At 43.3% G+C, this 25,725-nt stretch overlaps 1 protein-coding gene across 6 annotated transcripts in view; it reads left to right on the top strand.

The window, feature by feature from the left end:
* sash1a (SAM and SH3 domain containing 1a) overlaps positions 1-25,725 on the top strand; it is a 258,572-nt gene that overhangs the window by 189,572 nt on the left and 43,275 nt on the right. For all 6 annotated transcript variants that reach the window (XM_050058761.1, XM_050058762.1, XM_050058763.1 and 3 more), the window contains exons 2-4: positions 2,643-2,771; positions 18,156-18,206; positions 18,305-18,354. In XM_050058761.1, coding sequence (XP_049914718.1) covers positions 2,643-2,771; positions 18,156-18,206; positions 18,305-18,354 — 230 coding nt within the window. The remainder of the gene's footprint in view (positions 1-2,642; positions 2,772-18,155; positions 18,207-18,304; positions 18,355-25,725) is intronic.

The following is a 25,725-nucleotide window of genomic DNA, read 5'->3' as shown; positions in this document are numbered from 1 at the left end:
CTCCAGATGTTTTATCCTCCTCTCACCCCACAGCTGCCCCAGTCAGTATCCCACAAATCATCCCTTGTCCAGCCTCCACCCCCACCCCTTTCTGCCCGCATATCCAAAATGGATGTGTGGACCACTGTCGGATCACTCTTTGCTCTTCCACCTACACTCCCACGTTGACAGATCCTCTCTAAAATATGGATTAAACTCTCGCTCATCTGCTGACACGTTTTGTGAATCTAACACCCTGAGAAAATAGTTGTTAACTTGTTCTCTAAGTTGCTTCGATTCCCCCAAAGGTGCTCTCTACACTTGTTTTCACATGCTGTCTTGTAGTGAACATACACAACCGAGCGTATGCGGTATCACTTTACAAGGTGGTGGTGGAGGTGGGGTGTGAGGGTCAGCTGTGTTGGACCCCTATGAGCTCATGCCACTGGAGAATTGGAGGAATCCCAGTTATCTGCGTACACACACGAGTGTTGCACGCATGCTGACACACATCGGCAAATCATGTGCAGCCTTACCTGTCCACAGTTGAGGTTCACATGCAGTGTTCCTGTGGGAGTGGGGCCAGAAAAATGGCAAAGCCTGACTATTTAATTCTGCTTCTACGACCCCACTAATCTTTAACATCAACTCCAGAGGCCCTCTGTCAATCAGGAGTTGGTGCAACCTCAAGACGGAGCTCTTTCTTATCGTCTGGAATAGATGAGCACAATGGTGGCGTGTTTATGGTGATTAGAACATCTTGGTGTTCTGTAATGAGAGCGTGCTTTCAGTCAATGTGAGGAATGAAGGGGAAAGCATGTGTGTGCACAGGGAGTGCTCCCACCGGGAATCTCAGTCATCTCGAACCATATGTCCGGCCAGAAACAGAATTTCTCAAGTAATGAGAGTGGGAGGACGGATCACAGCCAGACAAACTGGACTTTTGAGACAGAACATGTGTGTCTGTCAGCGACGTTGCGTTCAGTGCCCTTTCGTAACTCCGTCCACTGAGCTGGTGTTGTGTACGATCGGTCTGCCTCAGTTTGTTTTGGTCCGATGTTGAAATCTCCTGCGTGCATGTGTGTGCATGCTAATGTGTGTTCACAGAGGCCTTATGCCCATGTGCGTGCGTGTACCGTGTGTGTGGGTGTGCGGTACACTCACTCTCTCACACTCACAGTGATCCATTCATTTGTGGCCTGGCACTCGGATAGGGAGTCCGGTTGAGAAAGACAGAGACTGAGAGAGACTGTTCGGACCCTGCACAGTGACTCAATGCTAGCTGTCTGCCTGGCACAGATTAGATCAACACTGATGAATATTCAGCAGTTTGCCAGCGCTGCCAGAACGGCCTACATTTTTACCAAAGCGAGAGATGAGCGGTCTTCTCTCCCACATAGTGCAACAGAGATGGCTCTTCCTAAGGGCTGAATTCAAGGAATAAATATTTCTTTCTAAATGTCTCTGGTCTGATTGAGACTGACCCGTTAGCTGATAAATGATCATTTGTTTATGTGTCAGTCTGAATTCTAGGGCTGCGTCCTGAAAGCTAGATTCGAATCATCAGTCGGAGACCCCTCAGTCACCCGAGGTTCTTTCAGTTAGGCAGTCTCTTTCCTGTTTGTTTGTTTGTTTTATTAGTCATTGTGCAATGTACTTTTGGGGAAGTTTTGGTCCCCATCCCCAGATTTAACTACAGAGTGAGCGCTTTTCATTTTCACGCCGCTCTTCAGCTCTATGTATTCCAAAGCTTAAACGTCAACTGATGTAAAAGCAACATGCCCCAGCTGACTTCATGATTCAGGCCCCTTCTTGTGTTGACAGTTTATATTTGCTGACTGTCCCTGTTTCCAAAAGTAACCTGGAGGCCAGTCTTCAGTGTTCTGTTAGGTAAGGTCTTCACTGTTTGGAGCGCAGCTTCCTCCCTCAATCCTAAACACATGACTTCCACACAAAGACAGGAACTGTGCTGATCTAAACCACAGCTAGCCGGAAGACTGTGTTTTGGTTTGGAGTTCGGTGAATGACTGAGGAGGTAAAGGGCATCCTTGATATGAGCCTCGATAAAGACAAAACTCAGGATCAAACAGCGGTTGGCCAAAGATGCTGAGCGGGACTTGATAAGAGTGAACGGCGAAAACATACAGACCTTTTACTGAGGGGTATTTTTAGGTTTTTGTGTTTGGATAGAGTGTGTGAGCACATTGGTGAATGTGTACAACTCATGTCTCTGTGCATGTGTGTTGATGAGTGATTATGTTTGTATCCCTGTGCCACCCTCAAGCCATGCCAGGTTTACCCAAATGAACGCCTGTAGGTACCGTTTATACACCACTAATTGTAAGTGTGTGTGACCGTGGTTTTAAAAAGCTGTGCTGTGCTGTAACTGGAGAAGATGGAGGGGAGTGTGCTTGTCACACAGTGCGCTAACTTGATCGGGCTTTTTCCTTCCCTGAAGCGCTGGAGGGATGTTGTAAAGTGATAGAAGCTGCATGAAAGAGTGAAAGGTTGTAGTTTTTAAGTGATTCATGGAATAACAAATGTTCCAAATTTTGCAAATCTGAAAAATCAGATAATTTTCCTGTAGAATTAGATCATCAGCTTTCCTTTCTCGGGATGTCGTAGTTCCCCAGTTTAACCATTCCTTCTCTTCCTCTCTCCAGGATGGTTCTCTGGGCAACATAGATGACCTTGCTCAGGAGTACTCTGAGTACTACAACACCTGCTTCAGTGACGTCAGTGACCGCATGGAAGAGCTCCGCAAAAGACGAGTCTCCCAAGAGCTTGACATGGTAAATTCAACACTCCAACACACACACACACACACACACACATAAAAGAATAAAATGCCTAGCAACATGGTTTGAGCAAAAACAGCTGTAAGCCACAACATTTCTCGCTCACCACTCAGTTTGCATTCTTCCAAATTGCTTTGGACAAATGATAATTTTCTTTGCAAATCCCTTAATAATGACCCTAAAAATCCCCCTTTTCGAATCGTCTCATAGCTTTACACAGTGTAATTTCCACAGTCTTAGCCAACAGCCTGGCAAGGAGCATCGGCGGCGGAACAAACATGAATGTGTGCTAAGGTTTTAAGACTTTCCCCCAAAGGCAGTATGCCTTTTCTGGATGTGAATGCAGTGGTGTTCTGGAGGTCCACGGGGTAGTTTGGGGGGTCCTTTTTCACAAGGATGTAGGGTAGTGGGGCACCCCTTCGGTTGCCAAGCTACACGCAAATGTATGAAGGAATGCTGCTGGTGCTGCTACAGAGGGCGCAGCTCTGTGCTGCACACTACCCAGTAGGTCTACAAATACAAGAGCTGAGTGTTATGCTAACTTCATAATTGCTCTATGACTTATTCATGGGGAATTTAATTGGTTTGAACCCTTAGAAAATGGCATTTGTGGTCAATTTCTAAAACAAATAAATAGGAAAAGTAGCCACTTTTTCCGACTTTGGCTTGCTGCTACTCCACAGTCACAGATCTGCTTTAAAAAAATGTCCAACTTAAATAAAATTAGGCAGTAAGGTGTCACAGATATAATAGTACCGCCTGACGAAATAATGATTCAGTCCCCCTCTGCAGATTCTGCTCACCCTGATATCATGTTACCTCAGCTTTTCTTATTTTAGCCCCTGTCCAAATTGTCTCTGCTCATATATTTTTGTCTGTCATTACTGGTTTTCCAGTTCAATGGGAGGCCTCTTCTGCTCGAAGGCAGCCATGTGGTTTTGGTTGGGTTGACAGGTATGGTTCAGATGGATAGCTGATTTATTGCACGCTTCCTTTTAATGACTGCGGGCAGACATCCTGTTCTCACAGCTTTTTGAGAGGGATTTGAAAGCATAAAAAAAGTTCATAGCTGTGGATTCGTAGATGCATCGCCTCTGATCGTAGGTTAAGTGTTCTCTCCATGTGGCCGTTGTCTGAGTTTCACAGTGATATGAATTACCTCTAGATGTTTTATAGTTTGGGAAGGTTTCATCCTGAGGAGATAAAACAGGGGAAGAGGAAGCAATCAGGGCAGATTTCGCAGCCCGGGTGTAAGAAGAGAGGAAAAGAGCTGACTGGGCCCCAAGCCTGAAGCCCAGGACAGGAGGAGGATAAGGATGTGAACAGAGGAAGACGAAGGGAGGAGGATGAGGGGAATGAAGAGGAGGAGTGGAGAATGTGAGAGCCTGCAGCTGTCCCGCCACTCTGCAAAGTTTGGCACCAAAATATAGGAGAAGGAGAGAGAGGAGAAAAAAAAACATGAAGGAAGGAATATAGGTCAGACAGCACCTTATTGAGAGCTCTCAAAAGCGCAGTTTCAACCCACGCTATATAGATTGAACTTTGCCTTGCATTTCAGTGAAGCCCTTTTCTAAAATTAGGTCTGAGGACTATTCAAGTGTGGAACAGCCTTTTCTACAGTGAGGGTAAGAGTAGGTTGAGATGAAATTCCTCCTCTTGGGTGGTAGTTTTCCGCTGGGCTTGATACCCTCATAGACTGAAAGGCTGTGGCAGTGTCTGTAAAACTGGGATTAAAAAATGAAATATGTTGTGAAAGTAAGGCAAGAGATGTGAAGAAAGACAGGCAGAGCATTGGAGACCAAGATGAAGTAAGAATAAGGGCTGAGAAACGGACACCCAGTCTGAGAGACCGTAGCGAATGACTCTTGTATCTTGTGAAGTGTGTCCAGAAATCAGTGGCTGCAAGCCAACGTCATGCAGCCGCCTCCCTCAGGACCAATAGCAGATGGTTAGAGAAGGTCACAATGTCCAAGAGCCACGTTAATGGGGAGGCATTTAGCAAGTTGCACTCCTGAGGGACTTGCCCTTTAGGGAGAGACCTGTCACTTGGAAAGGGTACAGGATGGTGGGTGACGCCGTCACGCCTCCGCAAGACCCGCTCCCTCTCCAGTCATTGTCTTTGTTTTTATCGCTGCTTCACATTCATAGGTCAGTTCTTTTCTATTTTTGACGAATGCCTCTAAACATCTCATGTTTTTTCTAAAGCAAGTTTTTGGGATCATGAAGGTTACTCAGTCACTCCGATCATGAGGTGAAGGTCACCTGAGCTTTGACCTCTTCTGACTCAGACTACAAGAAGAGCCAGAAGGTGCCCAAAGAGAGGAGCCTAGAGCTGTTTTCTCATATGAAGTCCAGACAATGTCTGGAGAATCAGGTCAAGACACTACCCTAAGTTTTCCTTTAACACATGTAGTACACAACAGGAAATTGTCTGTGTCAAGAACCGTTCTTGCTTACTGTAAATACTCAGTTTGGTGACCTCCAGCATGCAGGTTTGCAGCCAAGTGTGAAGCGGTGGGGATGAGAGTCAGCACCTCTGAATCTGAGGCCATGGTTCTCTGCTGGAAACCTGCGGATTGCCCCCTCCAGGTTGAGAGTGACTGCCTCAAGCAAGGGAGTTTTACTGGTCCATCTACGTCCCAACCCTCACCTATGATCATGAGTTCTGGGTAGGGACCGAAAGAATGAGGTCGCAGATACAAGTGGCCCAAATGAGTTTCCTCCTTTGGGTGGCTGGGCTCAGCCTTCGAGATAGCGTAAGGAGCTTGGAGTAGGGCCGCTGCTCCTTTGTGTCGAAGGGGTCAGTTGAGGTGGTTCGCGCATCTGATCAGGATGCCTCCTGGGTGTTTCGGGCATGTCCCACTGGTAGAAGGCCCCGGGGTAGACCCAGAACACACTGGTGGGATTACATAGCTCATCTGGCCTGGGGACGTCTCGGGGTCCTCCAGGAGAAGCTGGAAAGCGTTGCTGAGGGGTGGGGATGTCTGAAGTGCTTTGCTTGGCCTGCTGCCCCTGCGATCCAGCCCCAGATAAGCAGATGAAAATGGATGGGTGGATAGTTTAGGCAAAGGGTGGCACCTGGGAAGAACGTGCAGGAGGCAGGACATGATGCAGATTACAACGCGGTCACTAAGCCGGTTTGTAGTTTGGGCATAAACAGCAGAGTCTTTTGCTATTCCTTGAATTTGTCTGACGATTTCGGCTTCGGACCTTATTAACAGAAGTTCCCGAATCACGAATCATTCACACGGTCTCACTCATAGTGAATTCTCCGTACATGGGCTCAATTGGACATCACACAGGCTTAGTACTATGGAGCTGGCAGCGTAAAGTCCAACTGATTTGGACATTTACGTTCTCACATACAGCTCCTCTGGGTAGTGGCTAGATAATTTCTGGTTTGCAGTGCAAGTGTGAAAGGGGCAAAAGTCACCTTAGCGTTGACCTTTCCTGGTCTTCACACTCAGTCTACAAGAGGAGGCAGACACCAAGATGAAAGAGTTGCTGGCATGGTGCCATAAGAGAGGAGCCTAAAGTTCATGTATGATGATTCAAACTCTACATACGTTAACACACTTGGCAATTTGCTTTCATAAAATTCCCATAAGAAATCCCCAGTGTCTAGTTTAACAGTGGTCAGCATGGTGACACCACAGAAAAGGAAGGAGGCCTCTTATTGACTGTTTCTGTTCTCCAAATCTTTCTCAGTTTGACATGGGAACCCTGGTTTCTGTTTCGGGTATTTGGCTCCCTTCCAGGAAAATGTTCTTGTAACACAAACATTTTTGCAAAAATGCTTGAAGCTTAACGTTTGTGTTTGTTTTCACTCGCACAGTGTCTGCCAGCTCTTGACGGGCCTCTCAATTAACAAAGTGATGGCTGTCTGTTGCGGTAAAACGCTATTAGGAGCTGATGACAGAGGCTCTCTCAGAGATCACTATCAATGTACCCACTTCCTGCCCGCTCTTGGTTCCTCTGCATCTTCATGTTAGTTTTATGAGTAGCAGGGACACAAGGGGTTGAACAAACATCCCCCCTTTGGGAATGTGACCTATAGATTAGTGCTACCACGCACAGTTTCCCAGCGCTCCTATAGACAATGAGAGTTTGGATGGCTTTGCTGACTAGGTGATGGATAAGGCTTATTGGTGGAAGTGATAGGAAGTATTGAAAGGGAGCAAAGAGTTCAGCAACTTAAACAAAATGTGTTGTTTCAAGTGATGAGACAGTGGAAGGTCAGGCATCTGTTATATCTGCAGTATTTTACCCAAACTCCAAACTGTAGATAATTTATGCATCTCACCTGATCAACATACACTACAGGAGGCTCTGCATTTCAGATCAATCCTTTAAGTATTCCTATGTTTTGGATAATTGCAAGTATAATTATTGTAAATATAATTCAAATAATTACGCCTATAATTTTTTTTGTAGTTTTTATGCAGATGAGTCAGTGTTTACTTAAATATCATTTATTTTCCAGACTTCAGTTACAGAGATAATTAGTTTCTGCATTGATTTTGTTTCAGCCTCCTTTTCAGCTCTGACGCTCGGTCTTAGGAGTTTTGTAGGAGTGCATGAATAATGTGTTTTTCTTTTCACCCTGAAGCTCCGTTTCTTTTTGTGCTGCCTGTGGTTCATGTGTTAGTCATAAGGCCCTGTTAAATCTGTTTTAGATTTTGCCAAATTCAGATTTATTTTTCCCAAAATTGTGTTTTTTATTGTGATTTCTCTGAATTTATTTATACAGTTTAAGATTACAGGGATAATGCACATTTATAAACCTTTCTGTAAATGTTCCAGTTTACCAGCTTGGCTCATTTTTAACTTCACTCCCTGGGCAGGTGTGATGACAACTACCGAAATGTAGTCTATACATGGAACAGAGTACACTTCATAAGAATTCATAAAATACGTAAAAACTAGGACAACAATGCATAGCACATAAAAACAAAGCAAACCCTCAAGATTTGAATAAGTTACAGAGTATGGTCAAACACTTGATTGTCTTTTAGCCATTTAGGGTGTCTCATCATGTGCTGGATGTATCAGGGCCGGGTGAGATACGTCCTGATATGAGACTAGATGTAGAATATAGAAGTCCTTTATTGTTATTGTACCAATACAATGACATTTTTAGAAGCTTAAGTTAAAAGTTAAAAGGTACAAACAAGCGACAACCTAGAAAAATACCTTAATCACATCACCAATAAATAAAAATAAAATAAATAATTATAAGTAAAAATAAAATAAAAATAATAAATGAAAATAAATTGAATAATAATAATAAATAAAAATGAAATAAAAATAATAAGAAAAAATACAATAAATTATAATGATAATTAAATAAATAAAAATGAAATAGATAATAAAATAAATTAAAATTAAATTAAATTAAAAATAATAAGTAAAAATATAATAAATAAAAAATGTGCTAAATAAAATAAATAATGTTGATGTCAGATGCCAGTGTTGTCTTTTCCTGGTTTTAAAGGCTGCATTACAGTAGAGTGATGTAATTTTCTGAATGTACCAGGCTGTTCTATCATTTGCCTTTCATTTGGATTTATTTTTAATCCCATTGTGTTAATATTTTGGAAAAGGACCACTTGTCAACCCTACAATTCTGTCGCAATATCAGTATTGAGGTATTCAGTTAAAAGTATAGATATGTGGGTCAGAACTTCACTTTCACAGAGTTCAGAAAGTGAACTAAAAAGTTTTCAAATGTGATCAATAGATAAATCTTAGAAGATAAAGCTTTTTGAAAGGTCTTTCTCTCTTAAACTTTATTTTATTATATTTCCATCAGCCCTGTATTTACTACTGAAGGTGAAAACCTGCCAAAACATGGACATAGAAGCTACCAGAGGGATCTCACAGGCGTGCAGAGACTGGTCGGTTGGGTGGGTAATCGTGTATAGCCGACGGAGGACAAACATCAAACTAGATATTAGCATGTCTCTCAAACCACAGTGTTGGAGCAGAGTGATTCACATCAAATATAAATCAAAACCGATCACTCTGGAATGTGTGGTTGCGGGGCGAACTTTTTAACACATTTCTACATGCTGTAAACCATAATGAGACATTGCAACATTTATCTGCGGTAATATCCCTGAGAGTAGTTTTAAAGTCGTGGATAAACAAGCAGGCCTTGAAGATTAAATGCTTTGAAGCTCCGGCCAGAATCCTTCAGTCCTTCGGCCTCGCTGTTGACTTCATAATTGAAACACGTTTGACACAAAAACGCCTCAGCTGGTGTCAGATTGATCTGCTCTCCTCAGGAATGCTCCGTAATGGTTTTCTAGCTGAGTAGGTTGACAGCTGGGGGTCAAGACTCAAGCACAGACTTGTGTTTTGTTTCACCATGAGGTGAAGAACGGCGTGGTTAATGTGCTAATGCCTGCGTGAAGTTTGTTCGTCAAAGTGGGTCAGTTCAGCCGGGTTAAGGCTACAGCGGGGAAGAAAGACAAACTCTGTGTCATGAATTCTGCTGCTTATTTGTCCTCTGCACCTTCAGGCTCTTGCCTGGAGACGCAGCAGCTCAACATGCTCAAACAGCCGTGTTTATTGCTTTAAGATTACTTTAAAATGACGTTGGCGTGGCTCCATTGTTGCCATAACCTCTGTGGAAAGAAAAGTGGTATATTTGTAATTTATTCTGTGATTTCAGCATCGTGACTCTGTCATTGGAATTTGTAATAACGCCGGTATTTGTCTTGAAATACCAAAACACTGATGATCCTCATGGCTTAGGAATGCTCCACAGTGTAGACGCAGGCAGGCCTGGGCTGCAAATATGCACGTACACACACACACACACACACACACACACACACACACACACTCAGGCCCTTATGGGAAGGAAGCGGTAGCAGTTGAGAGGTGACATTGCAGACTGTTATGTTTCTTGCTTTTAGCGTGAGATTTAAATGCCAATTCAGTCATGTAGAACTTCCTGTGAGATCCTCCAAATGAGCCGGTTCCACAGGCTCGCTCGGCGCCATACTGGTCCCACTGCTAACGTCTTTTTCTGGTCCTGCACCAGGCTTTCCAGTTGGTGCCTGTCCCTCCGCATTCGCAGTCCTACCTAGCAAACCCTCACGCTCGCCCACCCAGATTTACGCGACCCTGCCAGTTGGCGTTCCTCCACTAAGCCACCTGGTCTCTCTAGTTTTGCCGCACATCTGCTACTTTTGCCTCTGAGGTTGGCAGTAACTCCCACTGTGGGGACTCGTGCCTTTGGTGGGCTTCGCAGTCAGGTTTGGACCAAACTGCCGCTGTTTAACGCTCATCTGTATTTCTATCCCTTCCCTCTCATTAACAGAGCGCGGTGCTGCTGCTGCTGCTGCAAAGCAGAGTTTAGCTGTAGTTTTCTGGGTTAATGATGGAAAGCAATGTGGTGCTTGGAAACAGTCGCTTTACAGAGGCTTTTGATGCTTGTGTGTGTGTGTGTGTGTGTGTGTGTGTGTGTGCGCGTGTGTGTGGTGTGGTTGAGTCGTTTCAGATGCTGGATTCCCTCTCTGCAGACATACTGATCCTCATTAGCTGCAGCTCTTCCTCATACCGCCTTTCTCTTAATTTAACTCAATTCAGTCATGCTTAAGCAATCAGGGTCTCGCGCTCACATCACACAGGCACGTACACACATATACACACACACACAATGCACACAAACAACCCTTTGGACATCTGGAAGGAAAGCACATGCACATTCACACGCATATGTGTCAATTCGGGGTAAGTAGGGCAGTATCTCGTGCTGATGCTGGCAAGTTCAAGTAAAGGATAGCATCTCCCTCTGGGGGTGTGATGTGAGATCTAAGTCTTTCATTCACATACCCCCTGAAAAATTGCATCAATCTGATATTCTCTTTTAAAAACTGTGTCAGTAACTCTGGCAACTTCTTCACCGCTCACTTTCACGCCTTCGTTAGCGACGCTCAAGTCTGAGAGGAGCCCAGTTTTCTCCCCACGTCCTGCGCTGTGACAAATTCATCCAGCAGATCCGCAGTTAAAGTCAAACAGGATGTGGGTTTTGTTTGTTTTTCGCAGATCTTCTCCTCGTCTTTTTCGCCCTCTCTCGCCCCCTCCTTCCATGTCAGAGATGGCACGCACAGACGGGGAGTAAAGGGAAGCTGAGGAGGAGCAGGAGGAGGAACAGAGAGCCGCTTTGTGTCTCTGTCTCTTAGGAGCTCTGTCTGTGGAAGTGGAGGCGAGGCGAGTGTGTGTAGGTGCACCATGCTTTTGAGTATCCGTCTAGGTTTATGTCTGTGGTGGCATGTATGTGGCCTGTGTGTTTTCCTGTGTGCGGGGTGTTTGCCGGGCAGCGAGCTGACACTGTGGCAGCCTGTTTTAAAATAATCTGTACAAGCAGTCGGCACGGTGCCTGGTGTTATCCATCGGCGAGACTGGCATATCTCCCCTCGTCGCTGCAGTCCAGAGAAGCCATCAAAGAGGATCTGATAGCAAAACCAATCTGCTGCTACCTCTGTGAAAGAATTCGTGACTGTGTGTTCATGTGAGCACACACCTTGTTCCCTCTTTGTGTGGGTTTCTCTGAGTACACCCACATTATTCTGCAGCGTGCAGTTGTTTAAACAAAGCTGTCTGCCAAAGCTGTGCTTGTTTAAGGGATACATGTGTTGTTGCTTTGTCTCACATAAGAAAAAAAGACTCCAGCTCTGTCCCAGATTTTCCTTATGTGCAGCCCAGGCAGTGCAGTGAGACCAAACCCTGCAGCTCTGCAGGTCTGGTAGATGAGGGTTTTATGACCTCAGACAGGTAGCTGCTGTCTGACTTATGGGACTCACCGTGTTCCCCGGGAGTGACAAATAGCTTCAGAGCTTTTCCGACATCACTTGATTTATTCTCCAAGGAAACTTCCGGACCGGTCGGCTTGATCACTGTAACAGACAAATACATAAACAAGGCAAGTGGGCTATGAAGACTCGTAGTCTGTGTTCCTACAGATCCTTAAAAAAGTCTTAAAAGGCATTGGATTCATTCATCTAAAAATAAGGCCTTAATTGGTATTAAAATGTCTTAAATCAATTTTTCAAAAGTCCTTAAAATGCCAAGACATGAGACATGGGATTTTATTAATCCTTGTTTTTAATCAGGGTGTCTAGAGGTTCTTAAAATGTATTAAAATGTCTTAGACTAAGTTTTCTAAGTATAAGGCCTTAAAAAGTCTTAAATGGTCTTAAATATTTTCGGTCACATTACCGTGAAAATTTGTTCAGCCTGACAGACCCAATGACTGTTTACAATCATCGGACAGACCAAAGATTTGCAATAATAAAAAACATTAATGAAACTCAAAAAAGTAATGTTTTATTTTACCATAAATGTTTGGGCATAATTGTCCCTAACCCTTATTGTTAAATTGCTCAGTTTCATTCTGATTGGCATTAGAAACCCTTAAAAACCCTTAAAAAGTCTTAAATCTAACTTGCCTGTAGCTGTAGGAACCCTGTGTAGTGCTCAAGTGAATGTCAAAGATAAAACCAGCCAGACTGTCTCACTAGCATCTTGACTGTCTGCCTTCAGTCGATGACTCTTGGGATAAGTGTAGGGTTCAGGCTAATTTTGAGGCTTTTAACCACCTTAGTACTTTAAGACTCATCTGACCTGCAGGTTCCAGGCTCTTTAAGAGCTCTTAAAGGAAGTTATGTCACCTCCAAGTTCTTTAACTATTAGCCACTCACTGACTCACGCTCAAGAGGGGGAGGCTGTGGGAGGATTGTACCCCTCATGCCCAAAGCCCAGTCACTGAAGGTTAAACTACAGGTCACTCTGATTAGGAAGCACGACGGACCAAGTGTAGGAAGTGCTCTAGATTTAGCTTCCTGTGACTGTTATCCTAAGATCTAATATTTGGGTGTGGAGATGGAGAATGATGCGCATTTCCTTAGAAACAACTCATTTCCTATTCCTGATTTCCATTTGGGAAATTCCAGATTCAATTTGTCTTTTATTGTGGTGATAGCGCCAAGTGTCATTATTGGTGTTAGGAAGCTAGTCACTTAGCAGCGATCAACCTGCTCCTACTGACCTCACCTACATGGATGATGTCAACTCCTTTGTCCAAACCACAGACCATATATTAAGATGGAGGCCACGTCTCCCTCCCAGTGAACAAATTGAAGCCAAAATGTCCTGGCTACAGGTGCTGCCAGCTTGCGCTGGTGACATCATTTGGAGCCAGAAGCTGCACAGAAGTGATAGGGAAGTGGAAACATGGTATCAAGGTCCCGACTGTCCAACCCAATTGCGAGAACACCAGTGATGGCAAGTACAATGATTGACACATACAGCTGTCAATCATGATGTCAGACCTTCTTTTTCTAACATCAAATAACTTATCAAAACAAAACTTGTCCAAAAAACGAACACTTGAACAAATGGTAGCGTGTTCAGAACTACCTAAAATGAAAATTTATTTGATGTGTACTTTGATTTTTTAATTTGGCCCATGTCCCATCCACTAATGTTGAGGGGGCGGGGTTTATCAGCTATACTGCAGCCAGCCACCAGGGGGCAATTAAGATGTTTGGCTTCACTTTGGGGGAGCAGCCATCTTTATATACAATATAGCTGCAACGATTGGTCGATTAATTGATTAGTCGATTGACAGCAAATTGGCAGCTATGCTGATAATCCAACAGTTGTTTCAGTAATTTTTAAATTAAAAAAAGCCAAACATTTGCTGATTTCTTGCTTCTTAAATGTGAGAATTTTATGCTTTTCTTTGTATTAAATGCTAATAAATGAAAAGATTTTTGGACTGTTAGTCAGATAAAACAAGGTATTTGAAGACGTCACCTTGGACTCTCGGAAATTACACTGGTTATTTACTATTTCTGACATTTAATTGACAAAGTTATTATTATTTGAACTATTTTTATGGTGTTTTCAGGTGTTCTGTACCAAAGAAACACAACACTTGGGCAAAAAGTTATAAAAAGAACAAGTAGGTGAGGTAAAGTAAGACATAAATAATTAAAAACAAATCAATGGTAAGGTCAATAATAACAGTAAAATAAAAATTAATTGAAATAAAATTAAATTAATTGAATAATAATTAAAATAATTGAATAAATAAGTAGATAAATGAATATAAACTAAATCAAGGGGTGAAGGGGGGGTTGAAGGCCTTATTCAGTCAACCTGGCGCATGGAAGGTTGGTAAAGTAAGGAACGGCTGCCACGCCTTGTAGTACTTTTTAATAGATCCCTGACTGTGATGTCTCAGCTCTTCTAGCTTTAGGTGTGCCGTCACCTCTCTCACCCAGTGAGCATGTGAAGGTGGAGCCCTGTCCTTCCACTTCAGGGGCATTAGTCGACGGGCCAGAATGGACACAAAAGCCAATTACGACAAAATGATTGATCTATTAACTGAGAGTATAATGGGCAGATTAATCGATAATGAAAACTATCATTAGTTGCAGCTCTGATGTGTAGTCACTGATCCAAACATAGTGATCCTCCATTAAGATAAACAGTTCAGATACCAAATAAGCTGCTAAGAACCAAGACTAGCTTTTAAATTCTGTACAAGATGAGGAAATTCACCATAACGTCGACTGTGCGCTGATCTGTCAGAAAGAATTGGCCTGTTTTCCAGTAATCTTCAGCCTTGACAAAAAAGACATACTTTAAGGAAACCATTTCTCATATGAAAGTAATGACACAAAGGGTTTACCATGGAAAGTTCTTTGTCATCAATCGAGTTTGGCAACAGTCATAGAGGAACAGGGTAGTAAGATTTTGCACAAAAATAGAAAAAAGAAAAAATAGTACATGTTAGACAGAAAGTGGAAACAGGAACTTGTCTTAGGTTTTATTTTCTCCTATCATTGGGACATGCTGAATTTCAGCAACACCATGAGGTTGACACTTCCTTAAAAATTAGCCCAAATATATGAAAGCAGAGAGGTCATCACAAATAGCTGATCTTAATGTAACTTTTACGAAATCATCTTGTTGACTAACCCCTTCTGTAAGGTCACTCTGACTCCCTGTCTAGTTTGTATAATATCCTCAAGCCTGCCACATGTATGCATTACCATTGTCACAAATATTTTCCAATTTATGTGCTCTCATAACTGAAGTAATAGGGGCTTGGTTCTCCTTGGTTACCCCCATAGCTCATGCCAGAAGGATTAAAGGCACATGGAAAGTAAAGCCACATATTTCTCATTGTGCAATGAGTGAGAAATTGACCACAATAAATTAACACTGTTGACATGGCGGTAACCTCAAGGCTGGAGATGGATTCCTGTAAGCATTTATACTTGTGCGGTGGTGTGTCTGTGTTGCTCTGCAGTTACACCTCCAAAACACTAGTCAGCGGTTAAACACACATTAAACACACATTAAACATGGCTTAATAGAGACAGTTTCAAACACAAGTACACAAATCAGCTTCACTATAACTTGCAGCATTCACAGACAAACACTTGTCTTTATCTGGACACATTTTCCCCACAAATACAACATGCTAACATTGTTAGCACAAGCCTATGGCATTTCACATTGTATGAATTAGCCTAGAAGCTAGTGGACTTTTCCTCTTCTCATATGAAGCCAGGGACAACAGCAACATTTAACAAAGGTAATGCTACAAAATTTCCAAACAAATGTAAAATGCTAATGTTATTAGCACAAGCCTATGGCATTTTACATTGTATAAATTGGTTTAGTGGCTAGCAGACTTTTCCTCTGCTCATATGAAGCCTGGGACAAATTTGGCTCCTATTACATCTCACAAGATTTACAGACAAAACTGTCTTATACTAAACACGTTTTCCAAACAAATACAACATGCTAACGTTATTAGCACAAGCCTATGGCATTTTACATTGTATAAATTAGCCTAGTGATGAACAGAGATTTCCTCTGCTCATATGAAGCCAGGATAAATCACACACAAGACTTAAAATGCTGTTTTTGTGGAGCCTTTATTGTCTTCACAATTTATTGTTTCTTATCTGTGAAATTAAAGTAAGTAAAGCTTTGTTTCCACTGAGGGAAATGGTTTCAGCTTACAGAAACAGACAGGAGGTCTGAGTCGCCATGATGTGTAGTTACATTTCTGGGGAGGTGCACATCAGGCTATGGCGTAGGGTACAGCATCAATTCGATGTAGAAGTATAAATCCCATTTAAGTCTCCATTTTGAAAATGTGGTCACTACCCTTAAACAAAGTGCTGACCTCATCAGTTCTTGTGGTGCTTAAGTACAAGACTGTGGTAGCTTTGGCTGAGTGTGAGTACAGGGAGTTAAATAATCTTCACAAGAGTTCAAAAACACACAAGAAACACACATCCGAGAAACCATGCACTTGACCAATCCCTCAAGGCCGTCTGTTGGCTTTAAATAATCACATGCTGCATGTCAAAATCTAAGTTGCAGACTTGTTGTGATTGTGCAGCCGCTGTGTCTGTCTGTAGAAGCATTTGGTGCGAGGCACATCTGTATCTGGATATGCCATGATGAGGACACCTGCTTTAGACATATGCGAGCACCAGCCCTGTCTAACAGTGAAAACAGCCTTTGTGGAGAAGCTCAGCGACATTTTGTAAAAGAAGAGAGGTTAAAATTGTGCTATTTTCCACTGCGTGCACATGATTTGTCCTTAAATCCACAGCCAGAGTCTAGATATGTGTTTTCCATATAAGCCTGCTTGCCCTCATGCGCTGTCACTTCATTTCAATATGGAATATTCCAAATATCTGAGGCAACCTGGCAGGTGTTGCCTTGTGTAGAGGGAGGTGCACACCAACGTCATTGTGATCACACGATGGAATTCATGTAGCCAGTTACGTCGGTGCTTTTGTGATTTCTTGTTCTGCGAGGAAAGCCAAGACTTTACTATGTTGCACCACCTCCCAGCGCTATTCAAGAACCATCAAAACAAGTACTGCAGGTTTGGGAACCTGAAGCAAGACTTGACTTGTTGAGCCGTCCATGAGTGCACACGTGCTCGTGTTTGTTTTCACTGACGTGCAGGTGTGTCTACATGAACCTGACCGACAAACGTCTTTCCCACATGAGGGCATTGTTATGCAGTGTTTCTGACATTTTCTTTTTCATATACAGAACTTGTTTTACCTTTCCAGTCCTTTCAATTCTGTGCTCACAGTTTGTTTATATGTCATTAACCCATTTAATCCTGCCGGTAACAACAGCGACCGCTAAAGTTTTCAGTTATAAGGCTTTACAAATGTTACCGAATGATGTATCAATGCATTTCCAGCAGTCTCGATAAAATATGTGCAATGTCACAATGTCACATGAGACAAGGTTGTCGCCATACAAACCAATTTTAGCAACAGCAGCAAGCCGAGATGCTGTCAATTAGGAAGTACTCGCTTTGGAGACATTGCGAATGTATTGTCGTCTCGTTTGAGGACATTGGGACTTTATTGTTGTCTTGTTTGAGGACATTAGGACTCAAATATTGTCTTGTTTTAGGACATTGGGTATTATTGTCTTATATGAGGACATTCAGACTTTATAATTGTCTCGTTTGAGGACATTTTGACTTAAATATCGTCTTGTTTGAGGACATATTGTCTCATGTGAAGACATTGGGATTCAATTATCTTCTTGTTTGAGGAGATTGGGGCTTATTTATTGTCTCATTTGAGGACATTGGGACTTTATTGTCATCTCATACGAGTACACTGGGACCTTTATAGTTGTCTCATATGAGGACATTGGGACTTAATAATTGTTTTGTTTAAGGACAGTGGAACTTCATTATCGTCTCATTTGAGGACATTGGGACTTTATTATTGTCTCGTTTGAGGACATTTTGACATAAATACCGTCTTGTTTGAGGACATTGGGTATTACTGTCTCATATGAGGACACTGGGACTCAATTATCGTCTTGTTTGAGGAGGTTGGGCCTTTATTGTCGTCTCATATGAGGACATTGAGACCTTTATTGTTGTCTCATACGAGTACATTAGGACCTTTACTGTTGTCTCATATGAGGACATTGGGACTTTATCGTTGACCTGTTTGAGGACATTCGGACCTTTATTATTGTCTCATATGAGGACATTGGGACTTTATTATCGTCTCATTTGAGGACATCGGGACTCAATTATCGTCTCATTTGAGGATATTGGAACTCAATTATCGTCTCGTTTGAGGACATTGGAACTCAATTATCGTCTCGTTTGAGGACATTGGGACTTTATTATCATTGACAATGATTAGTTTTTTGTACTCATCAGGTCCTACTGATCCCAACTAATAAAAATAAAATAGCTAGGAGAAATTAAAAATGCGTACCAAAGTGATCGACCTTTGACACTGACATTTGACCTTCTTTCTTCTCTTTCTCGCCATTTTCCAGGAGAAACAGGACCCAAGCAGCACGTCCCTGCAGCTCCGCACTGAGATCCAGGTAAGAGGAGAAACCATAAGCCTCACAGTGTCAGTTTAACACCATGTTTGGCTAAGAAGTCAAGCTGACACCTGTCTCCATGTTCTCTCTGTCCACAGGAATCATTAGGCTTCAGCAGCGAGGTGTCGACTCCAGAAACAGACAGAAAGTACGTTTTTTTCCCCCCTTCACTTAATCAGTGTAACATGTGACCGGAGCCGGTGTGGAGCCATGAAACACGCTTGGATTGAATTGTGTGTCTGTTGCATGTCAAAACAATGTGCGGCGCAGCCTGCGTCTGGATCGCATCAAACCGTACATGCCTGCACACACAGTCATGGATCACACTCGGCCTCTCTGCGTGTCGGCAGCTAAAGATGGAGAGAGGCAAATGGAAATACACGCACCTCATGTGATTGATAGGGGGAGCAGAGGTCGAGCTCCTCAGGTGGAAAACTTCATGGATGAGTGTGGTGGTGTGTGAGTGAGGAATCAGCTATGTCTGACCTTGGCTGGAGACGTACTTGAACATACAGACACAACAGCCACTAGTTAACAGGTATATTCCCCCATTTTGCACCTACTGCAGGTGTTTACCAAGACAAACAATAAAACAATACCTAATAATATCAAGGTGGCAGCTACGAAGTGAATATAAAGGAAATTAACTCTAGAGATTCATAGACATCACACGCATGACCTGTGGTGGGTCCCTTAAGCTCCTTTGCTCACATCCCTGCTGTGGTTAAAGGAAACCCACTGACTGCTTCCTTCGGCTGACCTGCTCAGTCTCGCAGCCATTCTCTGTTCCCTGGCCGTCCATGCTTCCTTCCTGCCTTTGTGTCCAGCAGGGGAGAGTGGCGGTGGCGGTGGTGGTGGGGGGGCGGGCAGAGAAGGGCGATGGCCAAATGATTACAGCAAAGGAGCATGAACGAAAGAGCAGGATGGAACTGAGCATGGGTGGGGTTCCTTTTCACTGGTTCCTGTAACACAAAGTGCGTGTGTTCATGTTCGCACGCCGCTGTGTTGTGCATGTACAAGATTTCTCCACCATTATCCACCATGAGATCATTGCTATACATATTTAAAGCGATCCAAACTGGTCGGCAAAACGGCGCCCTAAATGCCCTTCTGTCAAACTGGGTTTAACTCATAGCACTCACACACATTTGGTCCCTTTAAGGACATTGTGTTGCCTTATCTCTGTTAAATGAGACTAACTGGGAGTCCCCATTGGAAACGAGAGCAGACATATTGGCACATAGGTGTCTTGTCATCCAATCCACACTGACTCCATCCTTCAAAAACATCTCAGCCGTCTGTCAGGAGCTGACTGACATAGACAGAAATAGTGGCTGCCCCTGACTAAGAATATTCCTAGTCGACCAATAGTCATCATTTAGGGCCATTAGTCGACTAGTCGCCCACATGTTTACGATATTAATGTAATTATTAAATGTTATATTTTGGGCTGGGCAACACAATGGTTTGAGTTCAAGGTGTGAGAAAGAATAGTATCAGTAACATTGGTATGTAGCTACTTCCATGTTTCAGATGATCCGTCATGTTTGTCATCAGTATATGTAGATGAGTTCAGGTATCACCTTGGGTTCGTCCTTCACCTTCTCAAAGTGATCCCACACTTTCGATTTCTTGCCCGACAAATTGCTTGCAGTATAAATTGGCCGTTTAGGTCAAAAACAAACTCAAATGTTTCTCATGACAAAATGACTAATGGAAAATTCTAAACAGAATATATCGCCCATTGGTGGTGGCCAAAAAACCCCCATCGCATTTAAAGACGAGGTTAAGTGGAGCTGAGTGGACGGATGGATTAGTGCAGGAGTTTGGGGCCCCTTCAAACCCTAACGCCATGTTTTCCAGGGCCAAAGGTTAAAATAATCTCACCATGACTCAAAATTGACCTCCTTTATCTCCATTTCTCCAAATATTTCTTCTACTTGCTCCTGGCCGTCACCCCTGCGCGACCCCCAGTGGAATCGTCATGTTCACGTGACGACCACGTGCGGCAGAGGAAGCGCATACCACAGACATGATCTCTTTTCCCATGGCTGTATATGTTGCACAGACAAATGCTGTGGATGATGGGAACCAGATGCCACATGTCCAATGACGTCTCTCCGCTGTTCTACAGAGGCCCAGAAAGAAAGAGCCCCTAACATCTTCCTGTCAGTCTGGTTTCTCTCTGTCCTCCGCGCCTCACGTCCACGTCCCTCATGAACATTCAGACTTTGTCTCACCTTGAATCTTCAGTTAATCTCTAATGAAACTGCTTCACATTCACCAGTCTCTTCACCTCTGTCATTTCCACTCTTTCTTCTATTTATTTCTCTCCCCACAAAGCCCCAGACTCCATTTCTGGTGTGACAGTCATATATGAAGAGCCTTTTTTTTATCACTTTTATCTAATTAATCTGGTCTTTAAAGATTTTATTCTCAGGGACAAGACTTTTTTTTATAATCCATCCCTCCCTGCCAGCCCCACTCCTCTCCTCTGCTCTCCATTACATCGCCTATTGTCCATTCTCCACTGTAGTGAATGGGTCTCAGGTAGAGTGATTTATCATGTGCAGGCAGAGTGATAGACAAGCCCCCTCCATTCCTCGCGACACATTCCTCACCGCCTCAAAAGCAGCATGTGTGCACGCTCACAGGCACAGACGGCGGATACCCCCATCATCACCTCCCTGCAGGACAATAGCGACCAGAGGAGATTACCCAGACTTCATCTCGAGGCTGTGCCACCCTCCTCTGCCTGTGTGTCTCCATGCACTGTGTCGGCAGGAGGAGGGCACAGCTCCCATAATGCCTGGTATGCAAGTGGCGATGACAGAGCCTTCTTAGAAGGTTGAGGGGTTCAAGTTGGGGACTTCCTGTTTTGAGAGGTGATTGATTGGCGGGTATTGTTGCAGAGAGGGAGGCAGCCAGCTTATCGGAGATGTAAATGGTTTTTTTTCCCACTTTGTTTCTTGAATTTTCAAGTTGGACAACATTTACAGGATCAGTGCACTTAGAAATTGTTTGGCAAAAATGTAAAAATACAACATTAACAGCAGCAACACAAGATAAACAAAACTGACAAAACAGATGCAACAGCACAAAAATCAAACCAGAAAACAACATTTTAAAACAGGAGTTGACAACTTGATCAAAAACAGTCCTTAGCTCGCTTGGCAGCCAAATTTACACAGGGCAGGCCTCTTGCATTGATATTAGAAGACGTATTATGTGGGATTTATACTTCTGCATCGACTCTACGCTGTAGCCTGACATGCACCTCCCCAGAAATGTAACTACACGTTATGGCAACACAGACCTCCTGTCTATTTTTGTAAGCTGAAACCATTTCCCTCAGTGGAAACAAAGCTTTTATTTACTTTAATTTCACAGATAAGAAACAATAAATTGTGAAGACAATAAAGCCTCCACAAGATAGCATTTTAAGTCTTGTGTGTGATTTATCCTGGCTTCATATGAGCAGAGGACATCTCCGCTAGTCGCTAGGCTAATTTATGTTGTTAATGTAAAATGCCATAGGCTTGTGCTAATAATGTTAGCATGTTGTATTTGTTTGGAAAACGTGTTTAGTATAAGACAGTTGTTTTGTCGGTGAACCTTGTGAGTTGTAATGGAGTTGAATTTTGTAACGTTACCTTTGTTAAATGTTGCTGTTGTCCCTGGTTTCATGAGTAGAGGAAAAGTCTGCTAGCCACTAGGCTAATTTATACAATTTAAAATGCCATAGGCTTGTGCTAAAAACATTAGCATGTTGTATTTGTGGGGAAAATGTGTCCAGATAAAGACAAGTGTTTGTCTGTGAATGCTGCGAGTTATAGTGAAGCTGATTTGTGTACAGAAATTGTCTCTATTAAGCCATGTTTAATGTGTGTTTAATGTGTGTTTTTTGACTCAACTAAAGTTTACAGCACTTCACAGAAACCCCGCCGCTGACTAGTGTTTTGGAGGTGTAACTGCAGAGTGACACAGACACACCACCGCACAAATCTAAGTGCTCACAACAGCATAGGCCTCATCGTAGACCTGACGCACAAATATAAATCCCGCTAAAGGGCCTGTTATGGAGGAGTGATCAAGAGAAGACAGTGACGCCAGTGTAGATGAAGCAAATTCCATCTCTAGGAAATTGGAAATGGGGAAATTTCTCTGTATTGCAACCAGTACTGAATCACCCTAAGATTAGCAGCCCTATAATAGGACCTGAAGTCAGGTAACGCCTAACTCCATCTGATTTAGATTGGTGGTTTTCCTTTCCTGGGAGTCCTATTGTCTCATATAAAAGATAAAATGAAGCGGTAAATGGATCCTGATGAAAGCACACATGTGCTCAGACACATGTTGATTATTGGCTCTAACAGGGTTTGTAAGATTGCACATGTAGAGGCAGTCTTGCTGCTGGAAGCCCGGCTTATGCAACTAATAATCAGATGGAAATAAGCCGTGCCATGTGAAGAATCTGTTTAGAACAACAGTACCATGTTGGAAAACTAAAATACCTTGTCAGCACTTGTGGCTGAGTGTTGCAGCCCTCATGGGACTGTTATTTGCCTCTGAGAGTGGAGCACTGTAGACTGTGTGTGTGTATGGCAGGAGGATACATGCAGTGTTTCAGCTGTGTGTGTTTCATCTGTCTAATTTTCTATTTCCCTGCCACACCATCCTCTGTCTTCCCCTTCCATGTGACCTCTGACCTCCTCCGTGACCCCTGAAGAGGTCACCCCTCGGCTTTTCCCGTGGACGCCGATGCTGTCGCACAGGGTTGCTGCCTTTCATTGTCTCCAGCAGAACACCGGAGATCACCTCGCTCCAGGTGGCCAGTTACACAAAATCACACAGCAGCCATACACACATGTACATGTGTGTGCAGTGCGGTCATTTCTGCTGAGTGCACAGCTGTGTGTCCAAATCTGGCTTTGTGCTGGTTTATCATCTTTCCTGGACAGGAGCTCTGTCACACAGGATGCTCACCCTGTGATTCACACAGCAGCATATGATCACTGCTTATGTAATCATAACTCATTCAGTCATCCCTTTTTCCCTGATGTTGATATCTTTTACACCCAGGAGTTTGTGTGAGTGTGTTTATGCTTGTGCAACTCCCACATTTTGTTGTACAAGATTACTTGGGTGACACCTCTACAGTTGCACCGGATGTTTTTAAGGGCCCTGACACACCAAGCTGACTGTAGGCCATCTGTTAGTCTCTGTCGCCCTAGTTTTTGGGGTGTGTCCTGCACCATTGGCACTAGTCAAACCTTGTCAGCCATTTTTCAGCTGGGTCAGCATGTTGGATCAGTGTTTGACCCGGCAGAGCCAGACGATGAATGACATCACTCTGATTGGCAGCTCAGCTCAGTGCACGTGAAGAGAAATGGAAGTGAGGAAAGTAAACAAACGACTAAAGTCAAGAGGGGGTGGGATTGAAACAAACATGTTACATTAGGTAAGATTATTATTATTTTGCCACTGAGCTCTTTAGCAGAAATATTTCATATTTTTTACTGTTGGCGAGGGCACGGTAAATATCCTTCGTTCGTTCAACACTGGGTTGTGTTGTTTATGTGCTAGTTGGCTAAATATCATCTTAAATACATCCTGTTGGTCTTGCAGTTTCCTTCTTTAAATGCCAATTAAAGAATACCACCGCCTGCTGGTTTGGAGTTATTTCCTCTTATGCAGGGGCAGAACATACCTGTTAGTTGGCCATTGGCTGTTGTCTTTGGGGTGTGTTTAAGTACATCCTTACTGCAGGATTTTTACTTCTGCATTGAAATGACACTGTACTTAAGCCGTAACCTACGCCATAGCCTGATGTGTGTGATTTATCCTTCCAGGATTTATACGTCCTGATTTATCCTGGCCTCATAGTAGAGGAATGCTCCACTCGTCGCTAGGCTAATTTATATAATATACACGTTAGCATGTTGAATTTGTTTGAAAATTGTGTTTAGTATAAGACAGTTGTTTTGTCAGTGAACCTTGTGAGTTGTAATGGAGCTGATTTTGTAACGTTACCTTTGTTAAATGTTGCTGTTGTCACTGGCTTCATTTGAGTATAGGATAAGTCTGCTAGCTGCTAGGCTAATTTTCACAATGTAAAATGCCATAGGCTTGTGCTAAAAACATGTTGTATTTGTGGGGAAAATGTGTCCAGATAAAGACAAGTGTTTGTCTGTGAATGCTGCGAGTTATATTGAAGCTGATTTGTGTGCTTGTGTTTGAAATTGTCGCTATTGTCGCACTTCACAGAAACCCCACTGCTGACTGCTGTTTTGGAGGGGTAACTGCAGACACACCACCGCACAAGTATAAATGCTCACAATGGTGTAGGCTCTGCATTGAGCTGACGCACAAGTGTAAATCCTGCTTATGGCTGAGACACAGGTGACATGAAACAACGCAACAGTTGGCCTTTGTCGCCACTTGTTCTTTGATGTCGGTTAAGTGTTTAGAGGCCTTCACACACTTACAGCTATAACACACAGAAGTGGAGCCTCATGCTAGAGTATAGACAGTATTATAATGCTTTACATCCCAGCCAGGGAATGCACGGTCAGACGACTCAACATGCAGTTCACTCATGGCTCCAGTGGCCTCGGCTCATGTTGTAACATTTAACATTTTCACAATGCAGGAAATCATGAAAATAAACTTTCACCTATCCTACATAGGTTCAGCCAAAGTTTAGATACTGTACTTAATATTATGCAGAAAATAGAGAGTTGGCTTCTTATGCTAATAGGATCAAAAAACGCAGCTAAATGCCCCCGACTCAATGCAAAGAATAGAATGGAAATAGAAAGGCATGCCAAAGATTTAAGGTTAAACCAATTAAGTTGCCTGGCCACACAATGCCCGGACTGACACCCTCTCTGAAAGACATTCAGGCTTTTTTTAAAAGTGTGTGAGTGCGCGGATGAGCGCGAGTGCATGTATGTGTGCGCTGCACGGGAGGTTAATTTATAGAGCATGGAGGAGAGGGGGTGGCGGAGCGGAGGAGAGTGTGGAGGATGCAGCGCCGCCACAGAAAAGCCTCCATTGAGTGAGTTCTATTAGCATTAGCTTTGGCCTTAGCCTGTCTGAGAGGGAGGGGGGGGGTGAACAGAGGGGCAAACCATACAGGCCTCCATTCAATTAGCATCTCATTATGTTGCCATGGCAGCCGGGCTTTAAGCCACGTGAAGATTTCCCATTGCACCAAGAGAGGGCTGCCATGTCTGAACAAACATATGAACACACATGCACACACACACACATACGCAGCCACTGGAGAGGGAAGTGACCTGTTCGTCTTGTTTTGATCCTGTCACACACTTTCACTTCGCTTCACTGGCAGCCACCTGTCTGTCTGCGCGGCTCAGCAGCTGTACGCTCATGTGCGCCGGGCTCCAGCTACAGAAGGGTGTGCGAACGTGTGCAAGAGGAGTGAGACAGTTAGCAGAGAGATTTATTTAATAGGTCTCTGAGGGTCTCAACTGGACAAACATGCCGTTCTTATCCC

The sequence above is a fragment of the Epinephelus moara genome, chromosome 12 (assembly GCF_006386435.1).
Source record: "Epinephelus moara isolate mb chromosome 12, YSFRI_EMoa_1.0, whole genome shotgun sequence".
In the NCBI taxonomy this organism is placed as follows: Eukaryota; Metazoa; Chordata; class Actinopteri; order Perciformes; family Serranidae; genus Epinephelus; species Epinephelus moara.
This window is presented reverse-complemented; position numbering and strand designations above follow the sequence as displayed.